The sequence below is a fragment of the Aulonocara stuartgranti genome, assembly GCF_965226115.1.
Source record: "Aulonocara stuartgranti genome assembly, chromosome: 3".
Classification (NCBI taxonomy): Eukaryota; Metazoa; Chordata; class Actinopteri; order Cichliformes; family Cichlidae; genus Aulonocara; species Aulonocara stuartgranti.
This window is the reverse complement of record NC_138941.1, coordinates 42,272,930-42,294,203: the sequence shown is the minus strand read 5'-3', so window position 1 is coordinate 42,294,203 and position 21,274 is coordinate 42,272,930. Positions and strand designations below refer to the sequence as shown.

At 42.0% G+C, this 21,274-nt stretch overlaps 1 protein-coding gene across 1 annotated transcript in view; it reads left to right on the top strand.

Moving 5' to 3' along the window:
* Nucleotides 1-16,218, top strand: part of gal3st3 (galactose-3-O-sulfotransferase 3) — a 46,698-nt gene extending 30,480 nt beyond the window's left edge. The window contains 3 exon segments of the mRNA XM_082525999.1: nt 11,932-12,014; nt 14,136-15,405; nt 15,407-16,218. Of these exon segments, the coding sequence (XP_082382125.1) occupies nt 11,932-12,014; nt 14,136-15,405; nt 15,407-15,475 (1,422 nt within the window). The 3' untranslated portion in view covers nt 15,476-16,218.
* The last annotated feature ends 5,056 nt before the right edge of the window (nt 16,219-21,274 follow it).

The window sequence follows — 21,274 nt, the reverse complement described above, 5'->3', positions numbered from 1 at the left end:
ATACCATACCAAAGAAATGAGCTTTTTCCATGGCCCTACACAGATAGATGATAGATCGATGTCAGTGCTGGTAAGACAGAAATTAAAAAAGTTGCAGGAAAATGGCGTAATCGACACAAGTGTGAATGCACTGTGAGGTGAAATTTACAGAAATGATGAAACTATTACACGCATATATCTCATTTATTTTCATTTCTACAAGAGAAAAAATAACTATAAATGACTGAGCTCAAGACTCACACTCCCGTCACTGGTTGTACACCAATAGATCAAAAAGGCACCTTTATCTTGCTGCTGCTGGAGTGCATGACTTCCCAATATTGCCTTAAAGCAGCCGTCTAGCCTAAGTATGAAATGGGTTTAAAAATATCTCTGCTCTTGGAGGATCTTTACTTCACTCAGAGGCATTAAGTGAAAGGGTGGAGCAGCGGAGACGCGGGCGAGGAGGTACATCTGTAGAAAATAACTTCCAAGCGTCATATCCCAGATTGATTTTTTAGAGGATTCCAGAGATAAGGGATCAGACATTAGAAAACAGCCTTCCTGGAAAATGAGTGATTTCTTAGACTGTCCCGAAGCCCCCTGAGGATTTCTCAGAACTTGATTAATACAGTAGCTTCGAATGGCACGCTTAAACAACTTTAAACAACAGTCTTAGCATTTAGCTGCCTTGCTCTTGAGTAAATCCCTTCAGTCGCGAACAAAATAAAGTCTTTGCCCTTAAGCAGCTACAGATATTAAGACACATGCCGGCATCAGGATGCAGCTGTTACCAGCACATCTTCGACTCCACCGCCGCTCGTCCAGCTATTGATTCTCTCTTTTCCAACAAGGGCATCCCACGGCGTCTCACAATTTGCAAAGTCAAACCTAAGTCACTGCACCTTGTAAACAAAAACAATAATCAGATGAGATATTTATTGATCCCTGCAGGGCAGAAAAATGCTGGACTGTGTTGGGAGGTCAGATCGAAGGGCCGGGTGCCCTCGACCTGGAAAGGATCCAGTATCCAGATTTTACAGCTCGATTGCCACCGCAGGAGGTTTAAGACATACTCTGTTGGTATGCAGTCATGTGTATATTACAGAGGTTCTGATTGAAAAGCATGTTTTTCTAGGCTGTGCAATTAATCTAATTTGATATTTAAGCCCTGATCTCAGCCTTTCTATGTGGAGTTTGAATGTTTTCCCTCAAACTTGCGCATAGATTAATTCGACTCAAGCCCGGATGACAAAAAGAGAGCCGCTGGTCCACAGCTGCCTGAGAGTTTTGTTTCTTTTTTTTGCTTTTCTCCATTCGTTACCCACAAATCAGGTGGAAGTGGGTGGGCAAAAACACCACCCTGCTCTGAGCTTAAGTCCGAACCAGACAAATCTCTGTCTTCTCCCACTAACTCCACCTCATTTTTCTTTTATTTATTCCCTGTTTAAGTTCAATAAATGTGTGATGTGATGATTTTCTTGACCTTCGTGAGCACACACTGTGATAAAAGTTCCCAGACTGCCTTACTGTCCCAGAGCGTTATTCAGCAGCTGGCACTTTATCACTTTATTTTAATAAAGTGACCCTTTCACCCGGGCTTGCCGTTATGGCCACTGCAGCTCTCGTTACTAATGTGAATGAAGCTTGAGGAACACATGGATCTTGCACCAGCATCACTGGCTTGCTTGCACCTCAGAATTTTTCACATAGCTGATGAAGGGCACGAGTGATGCAAACGTAACCTCAGGTCTGCTCATGTATTTACAGTGTCATATGGGAAACTGGTGCTTTGCACTTGGTTTCCCAATGCCAACGTCATTGCCTGGTGGCTGGGGTCAGAGCAGCTGTGCATGCGGTGTGTGTTTCAGAAAGAACTGGGATGGCATGTTGATACATAGTCACTGACATACGGACAGACCACTTCTTTATGGGGCCGTTAAATTCCCACAAAAAGCAGCGTCACACCCACCGGTGCAAGCTGTGCTTTGTTGTCCTTTGTTATGGTATGTTTTAGATCAAACTGATCATCAAAGTGAGGAAGAAAGGTGATATATTGCATGTATACGTGGCGTGTCGACGTGAGTGTTTCAAAACCTGCTGGTATTTTTCCACACAGTCATCTCTATAGTGCACAGTGAATGGTATGAAAAGGAGAAAAAAATGCCTTGTTAATGTCAGAGGTCAGAGGGGAATGCTCAGATTGCTTTGAGCTAAGGCTGCAGCTGTCTCAAACCGGTTTCTTCGTGTCACCGCGTATTTTACTAGGTAAAATCTGTGTGTGTCTGCATGTTCACGCTGAGGAAGGTATTTTTGAAACATTCAAAGGTTCTCATAGCAACCTTCGAGCTGAGATGTGGCCTTCGATTTGTTTTCTACAGCAAGAGAAGTTGCTTCAAAGGTCCTGATTGTGTTGATGTTAATACAGTAATTAATCTTAATAGTTATTCAATGTTTACTTTAATAACCCCAGGTCAGTGGCAGAGTCACAGTTTTATGGTCCTGTAAAAAAGTGTATTTATTTATTTTTAAATTTTAATACCATTTAATTAACATAATATTTATTTATACTGATCTAAATGTGCAAAAATAATGTTAGTAAAAGCCTTGAAGTAAACACGGCCCAGCACACCCCATGCCCCCCTTTATACTCACCCCTGCTTGCTGCAGGTATTGCTGCCATATAAAGTGGGACGGCTGCCGTCAGGATTTTAACATTGTAATAAACGAAGTTAGCAGTTCATATTTTGTTTGAACTGCAGCAGATTTTCTCTGTGTGAAACAGACGGTGGTGGATGGAGCAGCTACAGAGCCGGCTGTATCTCAGTAACGGCTTTAATGGTGATCAATGTAAGAAGCGCTGCTGGTTTGGACGTTTTCTTTCGCTCCACCTGAGCTCCGTGTCTCGGTAACAGCTCTGCCTCTCCTACTGCAGGTCTACTTTTAGTCACAAATGTGGGTGAAATGCACGTGTTTGCACTGTGACACCTGAGTGCTACAAAGTTACGGATTAAACAAAGCAAAGAAGAGAAAACATTTCATGTTCAAGATAATTTGAGTTAACAGATCAGAATAAATATCGAACAGAACTTGTTCGATATTTAGAAGAGCATCTCTGAACAACAGCCACAGACGACCACATTAGATATGAGCTTTCCAGCTAGTATGTCTTTTACTGCCAGTGTCATTAGTTCAGAAGCTCAGAGACTCACAGATTATACACAGGGACACATTACAACTGTTTAAAAAGATGAGGCTTTCTAGAAAAAAAATTAAAATCCTGCAATTTCTTTGCTTCCACTTTTGACTTCTTCCCCGCCCGTACCAGCACTGATGTGGAGGTTTGTCTGAGTATTGATGGATCTGTGGCCACATGACTGGCTGTGGGTGTGTGTTTGACTCATGTAGATTCCTAGGAAATATAGTGTGTAGCATCTCATCTTATGCTGTTGACGGACTGAAAGGGTGCCTATGGACGTCTCTTCGTGTCGTTGCGTACTTTACTAGTTACACCTGTCCAACTGCTTTTTGGTGCGAATATCCAAACTGTCAATCTCATGACAGAAAGTCATTGTATGTAAGAACAGAAATATGTCCTAAATTATACTCCAACGTCCAACCTGAGCATATGAATGAGGAAGAACTGTATGTGAACGTGTCATGGTTGTTGTCACACAGGCTGTCTGTTTCACAACCTGCTGATCTGCTGGGATTTTTCTACACAACCATCTCTACAGTTTACAGGGAATGATGTGAAAAAGGGAAAAAATCCAGTGAGTTTCCCCCGCATTTATAAAATAGAGAAATACTTTTATCTGATGAGCAAAAACAAAAACCCCAAAAACCCATAGAAGTGTAAAAACACAGTTTTTCCAAAGTAAAATACTCATCAGTTTCCATTTGAGAAACTGCAATAGTGTTGATAGTTTAGTGACAGTAAACCCTGTCATAGTTTTTACCTGCCTTATTGAAATCACGTTCAAAGAGTGAAAACCTGAATAAATAATCACAGGTACAGTAATGTCTGATTAAATAAGGTATGCATACAATCTAAACTAAACCTGGGCTAAAATCAAATAGCCTTTACTCTGTCTTCTGCATTTCTGTGTCTTCATGTTTAGGCTAGTTAATGATTAGGTCCAGTTGTGAGCCTTTAAATGCTGTGATAGCTGCACTGAAGAAAATCAAGCATTTCAGTGAATCTCAGTTTCAGACAGACTGTGTATATAATAAGGGAGCTTTCTACCAACATATTAAGCTGGTGTTGGTGTAATGGTGTATATTTGTCTTTGCATATTTTGGACCTCTTATTAAAGATATTCTTATTCAAGAAATCAAGCTGGTTTCTTGAACATAACATGACGAGTTCACTGTCCTCAGATGGCCTCCACAGCCACCAGATCACCAATCAATATGGACCAAAATTGTTTCCAGGACCTTGTTGAAGGTGAGACAATAAATTAAAGCAGCTTTGAAGGAAGAAGCTCGTCCAACCCAGTACGAGCAAAGTGTACCTAATGAAGTCCTGGTGACTGGTTAAGACTGTGTTACACTGTCCTGTCTGACAACAATTATGCCAGGTTGAACTCTGGCATGTTACCTTTGATGTGTTTGTGTACTTACATGTAATGGCTTTCTTTAATGAGATAGACTGTTTGGAGTTAATCGATCAGCAGGAAGCCACAGGCAAACACAGTGTGATAAAAATACAAGAAATACATGCGGTGGAGTCAAAGTCTGGAATGATGCGTGTGACTTTTATTTCTTTGAAGCATTAAAGAGCATCTAAGTGTTGTAAAAGTCCCTTTATGGTCAGAGATCATAATGTGGCATCAGTATAGATGACACGATTATAGAGTGGAGCAGCTGCTGTTGCCCTGCAGCGAGGAAGCTACTTATACACGCTCATTAGGTAGAAGTCAGCTTTGCATTTGTGTGTGTGGCAAAGGTCTGCAGTGAACAGCTGTTCAAATGCGCGTGTTAGTTTGATAGTTTTTTCCTCTGCTTCTGTATCAAGCAGTGGCTGTTGAGTGTTACTGTGTGCGTTAGGTTCTCTCTCTCACCGCATGTATTATGTGTCTTCTAATCGTAATTCTCTTGTGTCGCTGCTGGATTTCTGCAGAGCCGGGCTACTCCAACGCTCACCCCTGGTTTGCACAGAGCCAAAGGAAATATAACTTTTTAAGAGTGTTTCGCTTTTTTTTTTCACTGATTCATGAAGTATTGATATTTTGGAGATATTGTGTTTTCACATAGCAGCAGCGGAGATGTAAAAAGAAGACCTCTGGGAGAACAGAGGTACACTCTCCGAAAGATAGTAGAGACTGGAGGACAGAATTTGAAAAATCTGCTGGGAAAATTTAAAAGAGATGCTGTTTTCTGACTTTTCTCCATCTCAGATTAAATTGTGTTTGCAAACACAAAACGCAGCCGGAAAGAAAAACATATCCAGTGCCGGTTAGCCTGGTTTGGGTTGGCATCACTTTGAACACGGAAGTATTTCGTTGCTAGCTTTGTGTTAGCATGCTCGTTTGCTCGGAAAGTGGTGCCGTTGTGTTTGCAGCGGGAGGTAGTTGTTTCTGGCACTTTGCATATTTACACATGCTATTTCATCCTTTCTGCAGCACACACTGAGGTGAGGCAGTTGACGCAACATGTATTACGCTACAGTCATAAAAGCGGAAACAGTTTAGGGGGTAAAAGGCCATTAATCCACTGTACTCCGACTTTTTAGTTACCTCTGCCTGTCTGTGGGTCAAGCTTAGAGCAGACAACAAAAGCAGTAATGCAGAAACGTAGCATAGATTCACAATAAAATGAGTACTGCACTGATGGAAGAGACTTGGCACAAAGTTTGGGAGCAGATAAATTAAAAAAGATACGAATAAGCACAGTTGTCGCCTCATCGCTTGCTGGATGATTTAAAACTATTGTTCTTAGAGCTTCATTACAAACTAATATGTGTATGTATTTAACAGGCCAAATGTGAGAACCCTACTACATCTAATGTTTTAGTAAAGAGCGAACGAGAACAAAGCGTTATTGTGATTTACAAGCACGTTACATAAACTGTGTCTGCAGAGAAATATGAGTCTCTAACAAATATGTGCTTTTTACAAAGACAAAAGCACTCTATTGTAGGTATGTGAGGTGTGGTGATATGTTTCAGTAAAATTCCACCTTAGCGTCATCCTCAACACACACATGCACACATGCATGCAGCGGCTTTCTTTGACTTTTAAATGAACAGTCAAATTTCCCCCAGGGATCAATAAAGTATTCTGATTCTGATTCGGATTCTGAAAACAGAATCCAGCCATGTGTATCACAGATATGATCCATGTGTCTGTGGTAGATGCATTTACTGAGAACAAGTGTTATCAGTTCATCAGTAGCTAAGTTAGTTTCAGCTTTTTTTTTTTGGACTAAATTAAATTAGAGATACCAGAATGAAACTTAAAAACACTGAACAACAAAGGACATGAGGTTTTAGGAACGAGCAAAGCCGCCAAGTCCGGGGTAATGAGCAACAAGCTGATGCCTTCATTTTATTCACAAAACAAGCCGTACTACTACCACTGACAGGATTGGGTGTCCTCTCACTCGCTGCTTTTGTATCTGCAGCGATCGTTAGAGAAACCTAATCAGACATTTTTAATTAAAGAGGCCAGAGTGTTTGTGCCGAAGGAGGATAAAGAGGAGGAAGATGATTACGAGGTGAAGGGAGGAGGGGGTGGCAGCGGCTGAGGGTGGATGAGGGGGAAGAGGTCGAGTCTGCCTGCTGAAAGCCACTTAAATCCCTTTCTTATTAACTCACTGTGACACATGATCTTCCTCCATCCCCCTCACACACACACACACACACACACACACGCATCTACACTCACAGGGCTATAAACCTGCTCTTCTTACTTCTTACTGCTTCCTTGTGTCTTATCACGGCCTTGCATCAGCTTTGGCCTTGATGTCATTGCTCACCGAACCACGACGGATCGGTCTGTGTTTACGTGCTTCGTTCAAAACAGGTATTACGCTGACATTTTCTTATACAAATGAGATCTACCCTTTAGGTGAAGAACCCGGGGTAACTAAATGTAATTAATCAGCCTGGAAAAGGTAACATTTCTTAGGATGGTGATGAAAAGTCTGTCTCGCTCTGCTTCATGCAGATGTAGCTGTTGTTGTTTGACTGCATGAAATGGAGCCATATAAACCATCCAGAAATCAAACCATGGAATAATCATGCTGCATTTTCTTTACGTTGGATTAGCTCAGTAGCAGCAGTAGCAACCAAAGGCATGTAGAGGCACTGTCCCAATCCATCAACTGAATCTTTATCTTTTACACCTATTACACTGAAGTGCAGACATGTCTACACACTGCGGTTCCTAGCATGGGAAAGAGTGAGCTGATTGGCTGCTCACCATGTTGTGCATTCAAAGATGCTCTTCTGCATACATGGTTGTAACTCTGTCGCCTTTCTATCAGCTTCAAGCAGCCATTCTCCCATGAAGGTACCCGTTAAAACCACGGTATGTTGAGGCCTGATGGACGTGGGTTTACAGCAGCAAGTTCTGAGTACCTGTCTACATGTTTATACATAAATGCATTGGTTTTTACTATGTATCTGGCTGATTATATATTTGTATTAAAGAGAAGTTGAACAGATGTACCTAATGAAGTGAGTTGAAGCAGCTTTTGCCGTGCTTAAAATTCCCATTGAAGCCATATTTAAACATTTACCCTCGTTCCCACTTTAGCTTTTTTAGCAGACATCACTCGGGTTCATCTGCAAATGCTGAATGCAGCCATTTTTATTCTCTGTTTCAGTAGCAATGCAGTTCATGGAGTCCCACAGCTTTTCCACTCATACTGGAAAACCTCATTAAAAACAAAAAGACTGTGTTTTTTGTGCATTCACCCCAACTCTAATATTTGTGTGCCTGAACACAGGTTTAGGAGCTTCTTTGTTTGTTGAGAAAAATGCAAAGGGATCTGAGAAATCAGTTGCTAAAGTGAAACATTTTCCACAGAGGCATGTGTCATCTTCTGTGGGTCCAAGAGTGAGTGACAGTTAGTCCCAAAGTACCGAAGGAAAACATGAGTATCTCCATCCACAGAGACTGTGTTTTATTTATTAAAGAGAAGAAAAGAACCCACTTCCACACTAAGTGCGATGAGTAGTTTTCAGACAGTCTGTGCTCAGGTGAAGTCTTGACAGTTCTTCTTTCCAGTGGAGCAGAGAACAACTTTTGCTGTAAATCAAAGAACACATAGTGTCATGGTCCTGGGCCGTGTTGGCCCAGTATTCTTAGTTTCCATGTATTTTTGTATTTCGTTCCTTATTTAGACCATGTTTTCTGAGTTGCCCTGTTGTGGTGTTCCCTTAGTGTTTTCCCTTCATGGCTTTTACCCCCTGTGTGCCCCTCTGTGTATCTGTGAGCCCTCGTCTCTCCTTATGTTTTATTCCATGTTTCCCCTGCCCTTTATGTCTAAGTTCTCCCCGTGCTCTCTCTTCCCCCTGTGTGCCCTCTATGTATTTATGAGCCCCCGTCTCCCTTTGTGGTTGTTTCATGTTTCCCCAGCCTGTTATGTCTGTGTTTTCCCCGTGCTCTCTCTCCTCCTGTCTGAACCTCTGTGCCTGTACCCGTCAGTGTTATGTTCACCCCGCCCTGTCTCGTTATGGTTATCTGTGTCACCTGTGTTCCCCGTGTGTTCCCACTTTCCTCGTTAACCCTCTGTGTATTTCTGTCTGCGTCTTCCTCTGTTCGGCGTCGCGTTCTCCCTCATGCCGTGTGTGGTTCTCCCCGTGTCTTCCAGTATATGTTACTTTAGCTTTTCCCAGTTTAGTGTAGTTTTGTATTGCTTTTTGTATCATCGTTATTGTTTATCACTTATCAGCAATAAAGCTGCATTTTGAGTTTATCCCCCGTGTGTGTGTGAGTTTGCAATTTGGGTCCTCATCCTGCCTGCCACACGGCCGAAACATGACACATAGCTGGGGAATGATAAGCGCTGCACAGAGAAACCACTTGTGGATCTAAGAAATTCATTCATTGTTCTCATACCTCTTGGATAACGTGCTATCACCTTCGGATTTTACACTGCAGCATCTAGGCACATTAAAGTGCTTAGAACCCATTCTAATAAACACGGGGAACCTCGGGATGATGATGATTGGTCGAATAGATTCTTTCCACTAGAAAATTAAGATGTCAGCATCATTTGTTGATGAGGTCTGATTAAAACGGAGAAATAGACTGAAAGCAAAGTCTTTATTGAATTCAAATCCAGTGGAGGAAACGAAATATCGACCGATGAAAGGAAGACTTTTGCTCACATTTGAACTCAACTAGCATAAGCTTGACCATGGAGAAACATTTTTGGGCTAAACCCTGGTTTTCATCATGAAATCTGCAACACTTAACAAACACACAGGTAAATGATGCTCAGATGATACTAAATGTGGAAGGAAAGCATCCCACACACCACCACCACTAACCTAAATCTTTGATTCAAAGCAGGATGAATCCATGGTCTCCTATTATTTACATCAAATTCTTAGCATCTGATTGTTGCAGCAGAAATTGAGACTCATCATTTTCTTATATTGTCCAATTCTGGTGAGTGTGGGCAAACTGAAGCCTCCATTTCCTGTTCCTAGCTGAGAGGAGTTGCCCCGGGCCAGTCTTATCTGCACGCCTTTGTTTTAACAAGTGGTTATTAGCATTACTGCGGGATTCATATCAGCGCAAAGCCGTCTTTCTCTGATGTCTAACATCAACGGGACACCCAGAGAGAACTGCCGTGTGATTGGCTGATTAGATATTTGCATTAACAAGCAGTTTACAGTTTATATTAACTAATTACCCTTTTAAACGATGTAAAATAACTGTATTGTTTGATTCTACTTACCAAGTTTTGATATCTGTGGATCTGGAAGTTTACCGTCTTAATGTCACGTTGCTGAGACGGAGTCTACCGTGTACAGAAAGTCTGTAATAATATTGTTTCGTCATATGAACCTATCAGCACTGTAAATATGGAAGTGTAGCGAGTGAGTCTCTCTGCTTTTGCACCACAGAGTCTTTGTAGCAAATGTGATACAAATTAATATGTAATTTCTTTATTTCAGTGAACACTGGCAACTACTTCATGGTTAAGACTTTAAATGGTTAATATCTTTGCTAAGAAAAAAAGAGGCAAAAAAGCAGATTAATTGATTCAAATATAAAGATAAACATTAGCAGCATGCCTTGTGCTCTGCCACATAAGAAATGCAGGAGATGGGACTGAAATTTGGGGTTATGAATGAGCAATTCAGTACAAAAACATAAATGAATAAGAATAGATCTAGTTGTGGTCAGATGGTTGTGTCATCAGGAGAGCAGAGGGCACAAATCAACAAATCAAACTGTGCGTCTGCACAATCTGTGTCAATTAGTGTGAGAGCACGGCTGCCTGTTTGGTATCAGAGCAGGCTTACGGCTTTGTGCATTTGTGTGCCCACACACGTGTGTTTACGCACATTCCTGCAGCCAACAGCTGTTCAAGGCTTTTAAAGCTGGGAGGAAAAAAACAACAGGAGCGAATGTCGGTATACACTCGGCTCATTCTCTCTTAATCTTCTACAAATCAACATGAGGTCAGCTGTTCTTCACTGAAAGCTTAATTACTTATTGGGTACATTTGGAGATTTGACTTTGGATTCGTGACTTACTGTTCTCCAACAATTGTGCTTCCTCTGCACAAAGCTCCCCCCAAATCTTGTTTTTATTCATGAGCTGTGGGTTTTGAACAAAAGCCTGACTCTGTGCTCTATAGCTGTGTTTTTTTTCTTGTCTTTTTCCTGAAATGCGTTATTTGACAGCTTTATTGAGTATGTGCTTGCTTCTGAATTTAAAACGTGAGTTCTTGTTTAGTGAAAAAAAAGCTTTTTTAGGGGGCAGTACATTTTATTGAGATAATCTTGAACTGATCTATTTAAAAAAAGACATTAAGCCACCATTTAAATCAAATAAAACAATGTTTGTCGAAATGTATTGATTATTTCACTCCTGCATACAACATCTGCATCTGTACAGCAAACGATTAACGATCATGTTTGTTTGAGTGGGTGGCAGCAGCTCTGCCACGGTCAGTAGTTTCCCCCACTGGGACCACGGGTGCTTCAAACTGATGCACTTGTGCTCCTTCACAAACGGCATATGCAGCGTAAAATCCAGCTGCTGGGAGTAACGCGAGCTCGCGTCTCCTCTGCTGGCATCCATGCAGATCGTAACATCACAGTGTAATCAAGGAGAGAGACGTCAGCTATTGTTATGCAAGTGAGACGCTGTCGAGAGAGGCTTGGACCTCCTCCCGGGTTCCACTGCCCGTCGTAGCTTTTCAGCAGCACGGGTCGAGTGTCACGAGGAGTTTCTGCTATAGAGCGATCTCAGCGTGATGTGCTGCTTTTGTTTTTTTGCTTTCCACACGTGCGTATGTCATTTCTAACAAGACCTAATGTACGAGGCCATTTGCCCAGGGTGTCAGTAAATGTGACTGTTACAGCTGTGGAAGGTAATGAAGGTATCGTTCACTGTGTTATTAGTGAGTGACAAAAGCCAAGACGCATCCCCCTCTCCTGCTAATGGATCCCAGCAGTTATTGAATAAATCATCCTGCGTCGTGTCCGTCTCTTGCTCTTATTCGCTTTCTCGATTCCCTTTCCTTTCTCTCCTTTCGCTTTTCATTACTGCTTCCTTTCATCATTTCAGTCTCTTAACCTTCTCTTCTTTTCTTGTCCCCCAAATTCGCGTTGCCCATTTTCTGCGTCGCTCTCCCTCGAACCTGATGCTCATATTTGCTTTCTCCTTACACCTCCATCTGCTCTCGTTCCCGCCACCCTCCTGCTCTCTGTTTTTGCTTAAGTTCTCACTCGCCGTCTCTTTTTCCCTCTGCTTCCCACAGATGTGGAAGAAGAAGATATTCCTGGTCATCATTGCCATCAGTACCATCAGTCTTCTGCTGCACCATGGGGGTCACTTGACCTGGTGAGTGACCCACGATATGAAAACACATTAAATATCCGTTATTCTTCTATAAATCCATATGGTCCTTGTTACAGTGAAAAATCCTGACAGTCGTTGTGCCACACTTTTGCCTCATAGGCAAATTAATAGAGAGGGGCTTATTATTAAAGTCAAGCATAGAAACCTTGAGCACCTAAGCACCGCCATGCTGGTCGAGGGACCAATTATAAAAGTAGAGTGCTGTAGACTTTTGACAGCCCAGCATTTTGCTCTCTTCAACTTCCTATTCTCAACGTCTTTATCGTCTCACTTCACTGAACGCTCTTGTTTCCACATCCCACCTCTTATCATTGACTCTGCAGTGAGCACTGCATTCTTTATGTTACTTTATTCAGTGATATGTACCAAACACCTCAGATTTTAGGAGAATTTAGAACTGGTATCCTGCAGTGCTTACAGCAAATGCATTAACTGCACATGTCAGCTGTTTTCCACCACATCCCAGAAGTTGAAGTGCATAATTTCAACTTTAATTTAGTGGGTTGAACAATTGCATAAAAATGTGAGGATCTAAAGCATTTCTTTTAACATAATCTCTTCATATCAGTGGGTCAAAAGTAATTGGACAAATTAAATAACTGAAAATAAGATGTTCATTTCTAATACCTGGTTGAAAACCCTTTGATGGCAAGGACAGTCTGAAGGTTTGAACTCATGGACATCACCAGGTTTCCTCCTTTTTAATGCTTTAATCCTTTTTAATGCCCGGCCTTTACTGCAGAGCAGTCTTTCAGTTGCTGTTTGCTTGTGGACCCTTCTGACCGAAGTTTAGTCTTCAACAGTGAAATGCATGCTCAGCTGGGTTAAGATCAGGTAATTGACTTGGCCATTCAAGACTATTCCACTTCATCCACATCATCAATAAATACTAGTGCCTAGTGCCACTGGCCCAAGCCAGCATACTCCCTCTGCCATGTTTTGCAGATGATGTGCTATGCTTTGGATCATGAGCCGTTCCACGCCTTCTCCATACTTTTTTCTTGGCATCATTCTGATAGATGTTGATCTTGGTTTCATCTGTCCAAAGAATATTTTTGTGCTGGCTTTCTTAGATAAAGTCCAATCTAGCCTTTCTATTCTTGGGGCTTATGAGTGACTTGCACCTTGCATTGCAGTCTTTCACGCAGTGTTGTTCACTTGGTTGGCTGTTGTGAAGCTGTTTCTCTTCACCATGCAAATGATTCTACGATCATCCACCAAAGCTGTCTTCATGGACGTCCAGGTCTTTTTGCATCGCTGAGTTCACCAGTGCTTTCTTTCTTTCTTTCTTTCTTTCTTTGGATGGACCAAACTGTAGACTTTGCCACTCCTAATATCGTAGCACTTCTTCGGAAAGGCTTTTTTCTGCTTTAACAGTTTAAGGATAGCTTGTTTCACCTGCATGGAGAGCTCCTTTGACTGCATGTTGTCTGTTCACAGCAAAATCTTCCAAATGCAAGAACCGCACCTTAAATAAAGTCCAGGTCTTTTATCTGCTAAAATTGATTATGACATAACAAAGGAACTGCCCACAGCTACTGATGAAACAGCCTTTGAGTTAATTGTCCAATTATTTTTGGTCCCTTTAAAAAGAGTTTGACCGCAAAAAAAAAACTAAACTTGTGTCCTTGTCCAAATATATATGGACCTAACTGTATGTATATAGTATGAACGTCTTCATTAAAAAATGATAAACATTTGCCACCAAGATCTTTTGATAAAGTTCATGAATAATTCTGCCAATAAAAACTTAATGTACATGACACTTTGAAAAGTAATAATTCGTACTATCATCTGTGTGTTCCCTGAATGTCAGTCCACTATACAATAAAAACAGACACACTGTATATTATATCATATATTGCATTTCTGGCCTCCTCTCCTCTCGCGGCTATATCTTTCTACCTTTCCCTTCAGTCCCATTTATGGTTACTATTTTTGCCTTCCCGTTGTGTTGCTTCTGTTCTGTACAACACATTAGTTTCTTCCATTATCTGTGTGCAGCTTTGTCTCTAATGTCACCATTTTATCCAGAACAGCTGCTCTTTGTGCTGTTTAAGCTAATGCAGCTTTAAGTAAACTGTTGTTGTTTTTTGCCACCAGGACCATGGATGCCTTCCACCTCGGTTGTCCAGCCCTGCACTCTCACCCTTACTCCGGCCTGAAGCCTAAGCACAGTAACGTGGTTTTCCTAAAAACCCACAAAACAGCAAGCAGCACCATGCAGAATCTGCTCTTCCGCTTTGCAGAGCGCAACAACCTGACGGTGGCGTTACCCATACAGGCCTGCGGTCACCAGTTCTGCTACCCGCGATCCTTCACAACTCACTCTGTGCATCAGCACACGCTACCGCCAAACATCGTCACCAACCACATGCGCTTCAATAAGGCTGAGCTGAAACGACTGATGCCAAATGATACGATATACGTCACGATCCTGAGAGAGCCTGGCTCCATGTTTGAGTCCTTGTTCAGTTACTATAACCAGTACTGTCAGAGTTTCAAGAGGGTCCCTAATGGTTCACTGGAAGCTTTCTTAGATGAACCCTGGCGCTACTACAAACCAGAGGAGAACTACTCCATGTATGCACGTAACACCTTGACCTACGACTTGGGCGGAGACAAAGATCGCCCAGCGAAAGATGTCTCTTATGCAAAAGCTTTTGTAGCACAGGTGGAGCGAGTGTTCTCGCTGGTGATGATCTCTGAGTACTTTGATGAATCTCTGGTTCTACTTCGACACCTCCTTTCCTGGGATCTGGATGACATTTTGTATGTTAAGCTCAACATGCGGACGCCAAGTTCCAAGCAGGGCCTGACTGATGATCTTCGCAAAAAGATCCGTGCCTGGAATTCCTTAGATGCCCAGCTCTATGATCACTTTAACGCCTCACTGTGGCGTCAAATCTCTGCTGTGGGTCCAGCCTGTGTGGCGAGGGAGGTGCGCCTCCTTCGTGAGGCCCAGGAGAAGCTGATGAAAAGGTGTTTCGGTGAAGGCATGCCGCTTGTTCGTTCAGCTGCTGAAATCAAAAACAAGGAGCTCCGCCCCTGGCAGCCTAGCGGCAAAGTTGACATAGTCGGTTATGACCTCCCTGTAAATATTACCCAAAGCTTCTCGAGCCAGGACCAGGAGCTCTGCCTGAGGCTCATCATGCCGGAAGTCCAGTACACAAAGATGCTCCTACGTTCCCAGTTACTGCGGTACCGTCTGACCTCTCAGGCTCGGCCTCAGCAGCAGTCACACTCCTTCCAGCAGCCTGTACGCACAACCCTGCTTAGACATCCAGCCCACCGCAGCCAGCCACCAGTGCCTGCTGCTGCAACCCCTGCCTCAGGAACTGGAATCAACTCAAAGACTGCTGCAGGAACTCGAGGTCGGACAAATAAGCAAGGGACAAAACCCTCACAAACTCAGTCCTCATAGACTGGAAAACTCCTCATAGACTTGAAAATTATCCGAGTGCCCAACAAACTGCATTGTTTAACTCATCGTGACCCATGAGACTACGATTGTTGGCTGGTCTGGGGTTTTTGGGGGAATAAGGCTATCCTTGAGAAATGTCTGGGTTTATCTTGAATTAGAGTATCCCCTCTTCCTTCTATGTGTGTTTGGTTTGACATGAAAATAAATTAGGAAAAAGGGGATTGGACATACTTGGACTTGAATTTTAATCTTTCTCCTTTCCGATCCATCAGACCTTATCAGGGTGGGAAGGCACAAAAGCTGGAGGAACACTGGGAGGGAAGTTTAACCCAGCTGTACGCCTCTGTAGCCCTGACTGCAGTGGATATGAGAGGGTTTCGGATGAAAGTGGTTCTTTGAAGGAAATCTGTTTCATGCGACTGGGAGTCAATAGAGAAGTGGCGATATCGGGTCTATTGTGCAGCACAGAGTGTGCTTTGTGTGTATCACACTGGGATAGTATCATGTTACTTGTGTTTGTTCTCCGTTTCTCAAGCTCTCATTCGCTCTCTCTCTTTCCTAACATATGCCACTTAAAGTCCTTGAGGAGACATAATGACATAAAGGGATCGGCTGTCAGGCCTCCGAAGAGCCTCCTAAGAGGCCAGACAGACACTGAGATCAACTCACAACCATTAACGTGACAGCACAAAACAACTCTTCCTTCTTTGGCCTTTTTTTTCTTACTGACTCTAGAGTTGAAATCAGTGAAGGGACGGGGGGGATAAAAAGGCCAGTGAGATGGAGACCTTATCCTGAGGGTAAGCCTAAAAACTGCTGGATACTCAATTTGGCCATACAAGTCCCACAGAGACTGAGCACATGTATGAAGCCTGTGTCTCGTCAGCTTTTTGACCTCCCTTTCTTCCTTCTAAGGTCCTTCTCTGCCTTCACCACCCTGTCAATACTGCTGTTGCCCTCTGGGCAGGCTCTCCATCCACCAAGAAGCACTAACATCTTTTTTTCTCCAACCCCTGGTACTTCATCGAACAGCCAGACAAGATCACACCTCACCTTGTGGAGACTCTGTTAAGGTGATGCTTCTGGATGTGGGGATTTACTGTACAGCTTGGGCGTTATTGCAATAAGATCTCCAGGCCCTTCGCCCTGAATATGAAAGGCATGGATTTAATAACCTACCAGCAACTCTGTGCCGCATATACAATAATTAAACACACTGGCACAAATAAAAACATCAAACTCCTTGATGGGACAAAGACTTGAAGCCTGTGGATCGTGGCGCTTGAATATTTAATCATCTCCTCTCACAGGCCGCCTATGGCCCGGGTTCTAGGGTTACACGGCTGTACGTTGTCATTAAGGACATGTTCAACCAGGTGAAAGCTGCTCAATCCGAACCCTGAAGCACAGAAAGACAAAGGGAGAGCGTTAATGCACGATCCTTAAAGCCTCTTAAGGCAGCTGGGCCGACTGGGGTCTTAAAGAGTCTTCATTTATCTCGGCTGTGATCCATTTTTAATGCTTTCTGCTCATATTTAATGTGTCATTTATGTTCTTTTATTACTCTGGTGATCAGTAGGGTGCTGCTGAGGAAGTGAAGGAACAATATAGTTGTGTGAGAGTATGTGTTTGAGCCAAGAAATGTCTCCCGGCTCATGTCGGGGTTTTTTTGGGGTTTTTTTTTCTTTGGCCTGCAAGATTTATTAAACTATGTATTATTTATGATCGGGACTTAAAGAGCCCCATTACTGTATTTTAACTGGTATTTTTCATGAATCACTGGATGAAAACTGCTTTTCCATCGATTTGGTGGTTCGTGGTGTGCACGGCTTACCACTTCAGGCAGCAGAGATGGAACAAGGCATGTGGAAACGGTTTAAAATATTAATTCTGTACATGTTATACATAATGCAAAACTACAACAAACTGCACATCGAACCTACTTTAGTGGCTTCAGAATTAATCTCCCATTCAGCAGAGCTAAGTACTTAACCACACTACGTGTTTGTGGTTTGAGTGTGTCAAACCACAGGTAACAATAATAATAAAATAGACACACACAGCTGCTGCTCAGAAATAAAAAGCAATGAAGCCATCAGGCAACAGACGCGAGGAGAGGATGCACGGTTCTATGAAGTAGCTGTGAGAATCTGAATGTGTGCAATGCATGATAGTTTTTATTTATTAGACATGTGAAATGTCTTCAGATATGTGTAAAAACCTTTTCAGGTTACATGCACTGTAAAACATGGGCAAACATGAAGAAGGCTGTGGTTTTGTATTTTCTTGCTCCCATGAAAAGACCAAAACCAGCAATATGTAAATTGGTCTGCCAACTTCCTGCTGTGAAAGCACACCACAACTCCCTAAAGAAGGCTCAGTACTGAGCAAAAGTCTAGAGTCACCCTTTATTTCTTTATATGTTGTTAGAAAAATGGGAAATAGGTACGACGATTTATTGAAACATATGTATACAAACATGGTAATGCAGTGCGTACAATTGTAATGAGCTTGAAAGTCGACGTTGGTAGGACCACCTTTATTCTTCAGCACAGTCTGAACTCTCTTAGGCAGCTTTCTTGTTATTGTTTTAAGTAGTCTTCAGGAATAGTTTTCCAGGCTTCTTGGAGGACATTCAAAACATTCGCTGCTGTAATGCAGCTCCCAACCATGAAAGAGCCTTCACTGTGTTTTACAGACACCAGAACTGCTGCCACTGATTTTCAGTCTTGTGTAGTTTGGCACACCTCAACCATCTTTCCACTGAGACCATTTCTGATGAAGCTTCAGTGAACATCAGATGCATGAGCTGAAGGTCCAGATCCATCTCTCAGGTCCTGTGTCAGGTCTTTGCTGGATTCTTTCCTGTTTCTTAAGGACATGATCTTCAGATACTGTTAATCTGTTGTAGATAGCTGTTTTTGGCCTGACACGCCTTTGGTTCTCAATTTGTTCAGACACAATCCATTAAAACTGACCAGCTACAAGCACAGGACTGAAAAGCAGCAATTGTCCAAAGAAAAGCTTTGAAAGAACCTCAGAAAGCCTGGAGAACTATTGCTCTTGTATCATTTTAAAGCTATAGGAAGGAAAAGAGATGTGGATTGGCTCCAAACATTTGCACAGTACTGTACAGTAGTACAGTTTGACTCAGTGAGTGTGTTTCAGATATTTTTGGACAACAAAGGCACTGGAGACATCAAACTTGATTGATTATATGTCGTAAGAGCGATGTGTTGTTGGCTTTTTCAGTAACATACGGAGTATCAGCAGCCTTATCCTTTACCAAAGCATGGCTTCTCAAAATCTTTGGGTCCTGGGACTCCTTACAGAGGAGAATATTTTCCAAACATCCACCTCCAATCCTAACACCGGGTTAGCTAATTTGGATTAAGCATTAGATGAAAAGCTGACTGACTCACGCATGTGTTCACTAACTCAATAGTTGGCTAATAAATCCAGCTTTGCATTAGCAAGACCACTTTGACTCTTGGAGTTTCTACTGGTCCAAAATAAAGGACAATATATAGCTAATAGCATAAATTTATCTACTTAGCAATTCCTTACTTGCTAAGATGTTATTACTCCGGACCTCTGAGACGTCCTCAGATCCCACTCTGAGATCCACGGCTGTAAAGGAGCTGGCAGCTGATGCTGACTTTCATCATTTTCCCCCAAACAAACAAAAACCATGACTGTGAATGCAACTCCGAAATTGCTTAAAGCACCTGTGAATCTGCTAATATTAAACAAATGATACATTATCAAAAGTATTTGCATTAATTTTAAATATAGACCAAAAAAAATGAATGAAAATTGTTTTATGTATTTATTTATTTATTGAACTGAACCATGTTTGTTTTTCATGCTTTGCAAAAAAGGACGAAAAACCTGGTGTTAGATTTGATCTAACCGATAAAGACCGACTGACAGTTTGGAATAAAAAAAAGTAATTATCCTCATTTTTTTTCAGTGAAACTATACATTTATACATATTTCTGCAATTTTGGACACTTTGGGTCTCTACAGAGGTTTCTGATAGTCGAATGTAGTTTTTTTCCTTTTATGTGAACTTTCAACGTATGTTTGCATCCGTTAAATAAAAAATTAAACGCGGGCATCTGCAAACGCTCTTCTTCAGATTTCTATATCTGACTGTGATTCAGATGAAGAACGTGTTTCCTGTCGACCGTTCATTTGAGAGCCTGCTCCGAGTGGCTGTAAGCGCTCTTTTGATTGTACAAGACGTTTGCTCGGCTGTTCTGCTTCGTGTCAGAGTGTTTCACTAATAGTCCTGCTGTCATGTCTAAAGTGTCGGCTATTCTTTCTTGGGTTATGCCAGAGGGGCTGTGAAAATGGTACGCTAAAAAACAAAACAAAAAAACCCTCATCATCTCCACATTAGCTGGCCCCTCTTTTCTTGTGAGGGAGAAAAGTGAAGCTGCTTTAAAAAAAAACAAAAAAACTTGAACATGAAAGCCTTGTGGGATCAGAGCAATTTTTTTGTGTGTACCTGCTGAGCTTTTATGTGTCACAGGGAAGTAAACATGAACTGCATTGTTGCCCACTGTCCTCTTTGATGTGCACATTATGTTTTGGGAGGGGGTTATCTGTGAACTGAGAAGAATGAGCAAGTTTTTTTTTTTTTTTTGTAATTCTGTGAATATTTGGAAAATGTTGGGTGGGTGATACAGCTCAGAAGACAATCAGAGCTAGGGGCCCCAAAGCTTTGTAATGATGGTTGATGAGCAGGATGAATAAAGTTTGAATGATTTCAATTCACCTGCGAGTTAGTGTCTTTTGACTCTGCCGCTTTTTCGGTGAGATTTATTCAGATATGCGGACACTTGAATTATTCTGGATATCACAGCAACACACACACACACTCTTCATCAGCGGTGAAACAACACACGGTGACAGTCGCTCAATTAAGATTCAGATACTAAACGGTTTCTTTTTCCCTGAAGACTGAAACCAGACTTTTCAGGCTGCAATCAGTCTTTGGAAATTACCTCCATTTAGCACGCCCACCTAAATGAATGAACAAATTGCTTCTCAGAAGGACAAAAACAAAATGCAGAGCGGCGTGTGTTTGATATGACTGCGATTGAAGCAATCACCATGCTGTGTCCCACTCCGCCGGCCTGTCATTATGGCCTGCTGTTGCCATGGCTTTGGCTGCTAAGAGGTGGCCCTCCGGAGTCTCGTCGCTTCTCTCGTTTTTTTCTCTAACACGGCGGCAGCCCTTCTGTTTGTTTCTCTATCATAACCTGCCATAACCTGGCCTCCAACCATGCGCATAATTACAGTAATTATGCTAACTGTAATAATAATAACATAGAATGAAATGACCACAGGAGAAATATATTTCCTTCACCACTCCATCTACTCTTTTCTAAAGCAAACTTATTGTCAGAGGATGTGCAGCGAGGGCCTATAACAGCTGTAAACAGCTGTTTAACAAATGCTCCGCTCTCTTTATGTGTCAGATGTATTTGTGCCTGAGCAGCTGGGGTCTCTGATGCGTGAAATTCACTTCAGCTTATATAAATGACTCTATTAATTGAGAATGTACCCTAATGTATTTGGCGGATTGTTTCATTACCTCTGCCAAGGAGGTCGTGTTTTTGGTAGCGTGTCAGCCTGTAAACATGGTAGCTCGAAACGTTTTGAAGTAATTCTGATAAAACTTTGTAGGGGTGTAGACTCGGGTCAGGTTAGTCATCCATTAAAATGTCAACTTAATGATTTATTGATTGAAAATTACAAAAATCCTTATAATTAAGAAATTATATTTCTTAAGTAAGTAAGTAAGTAA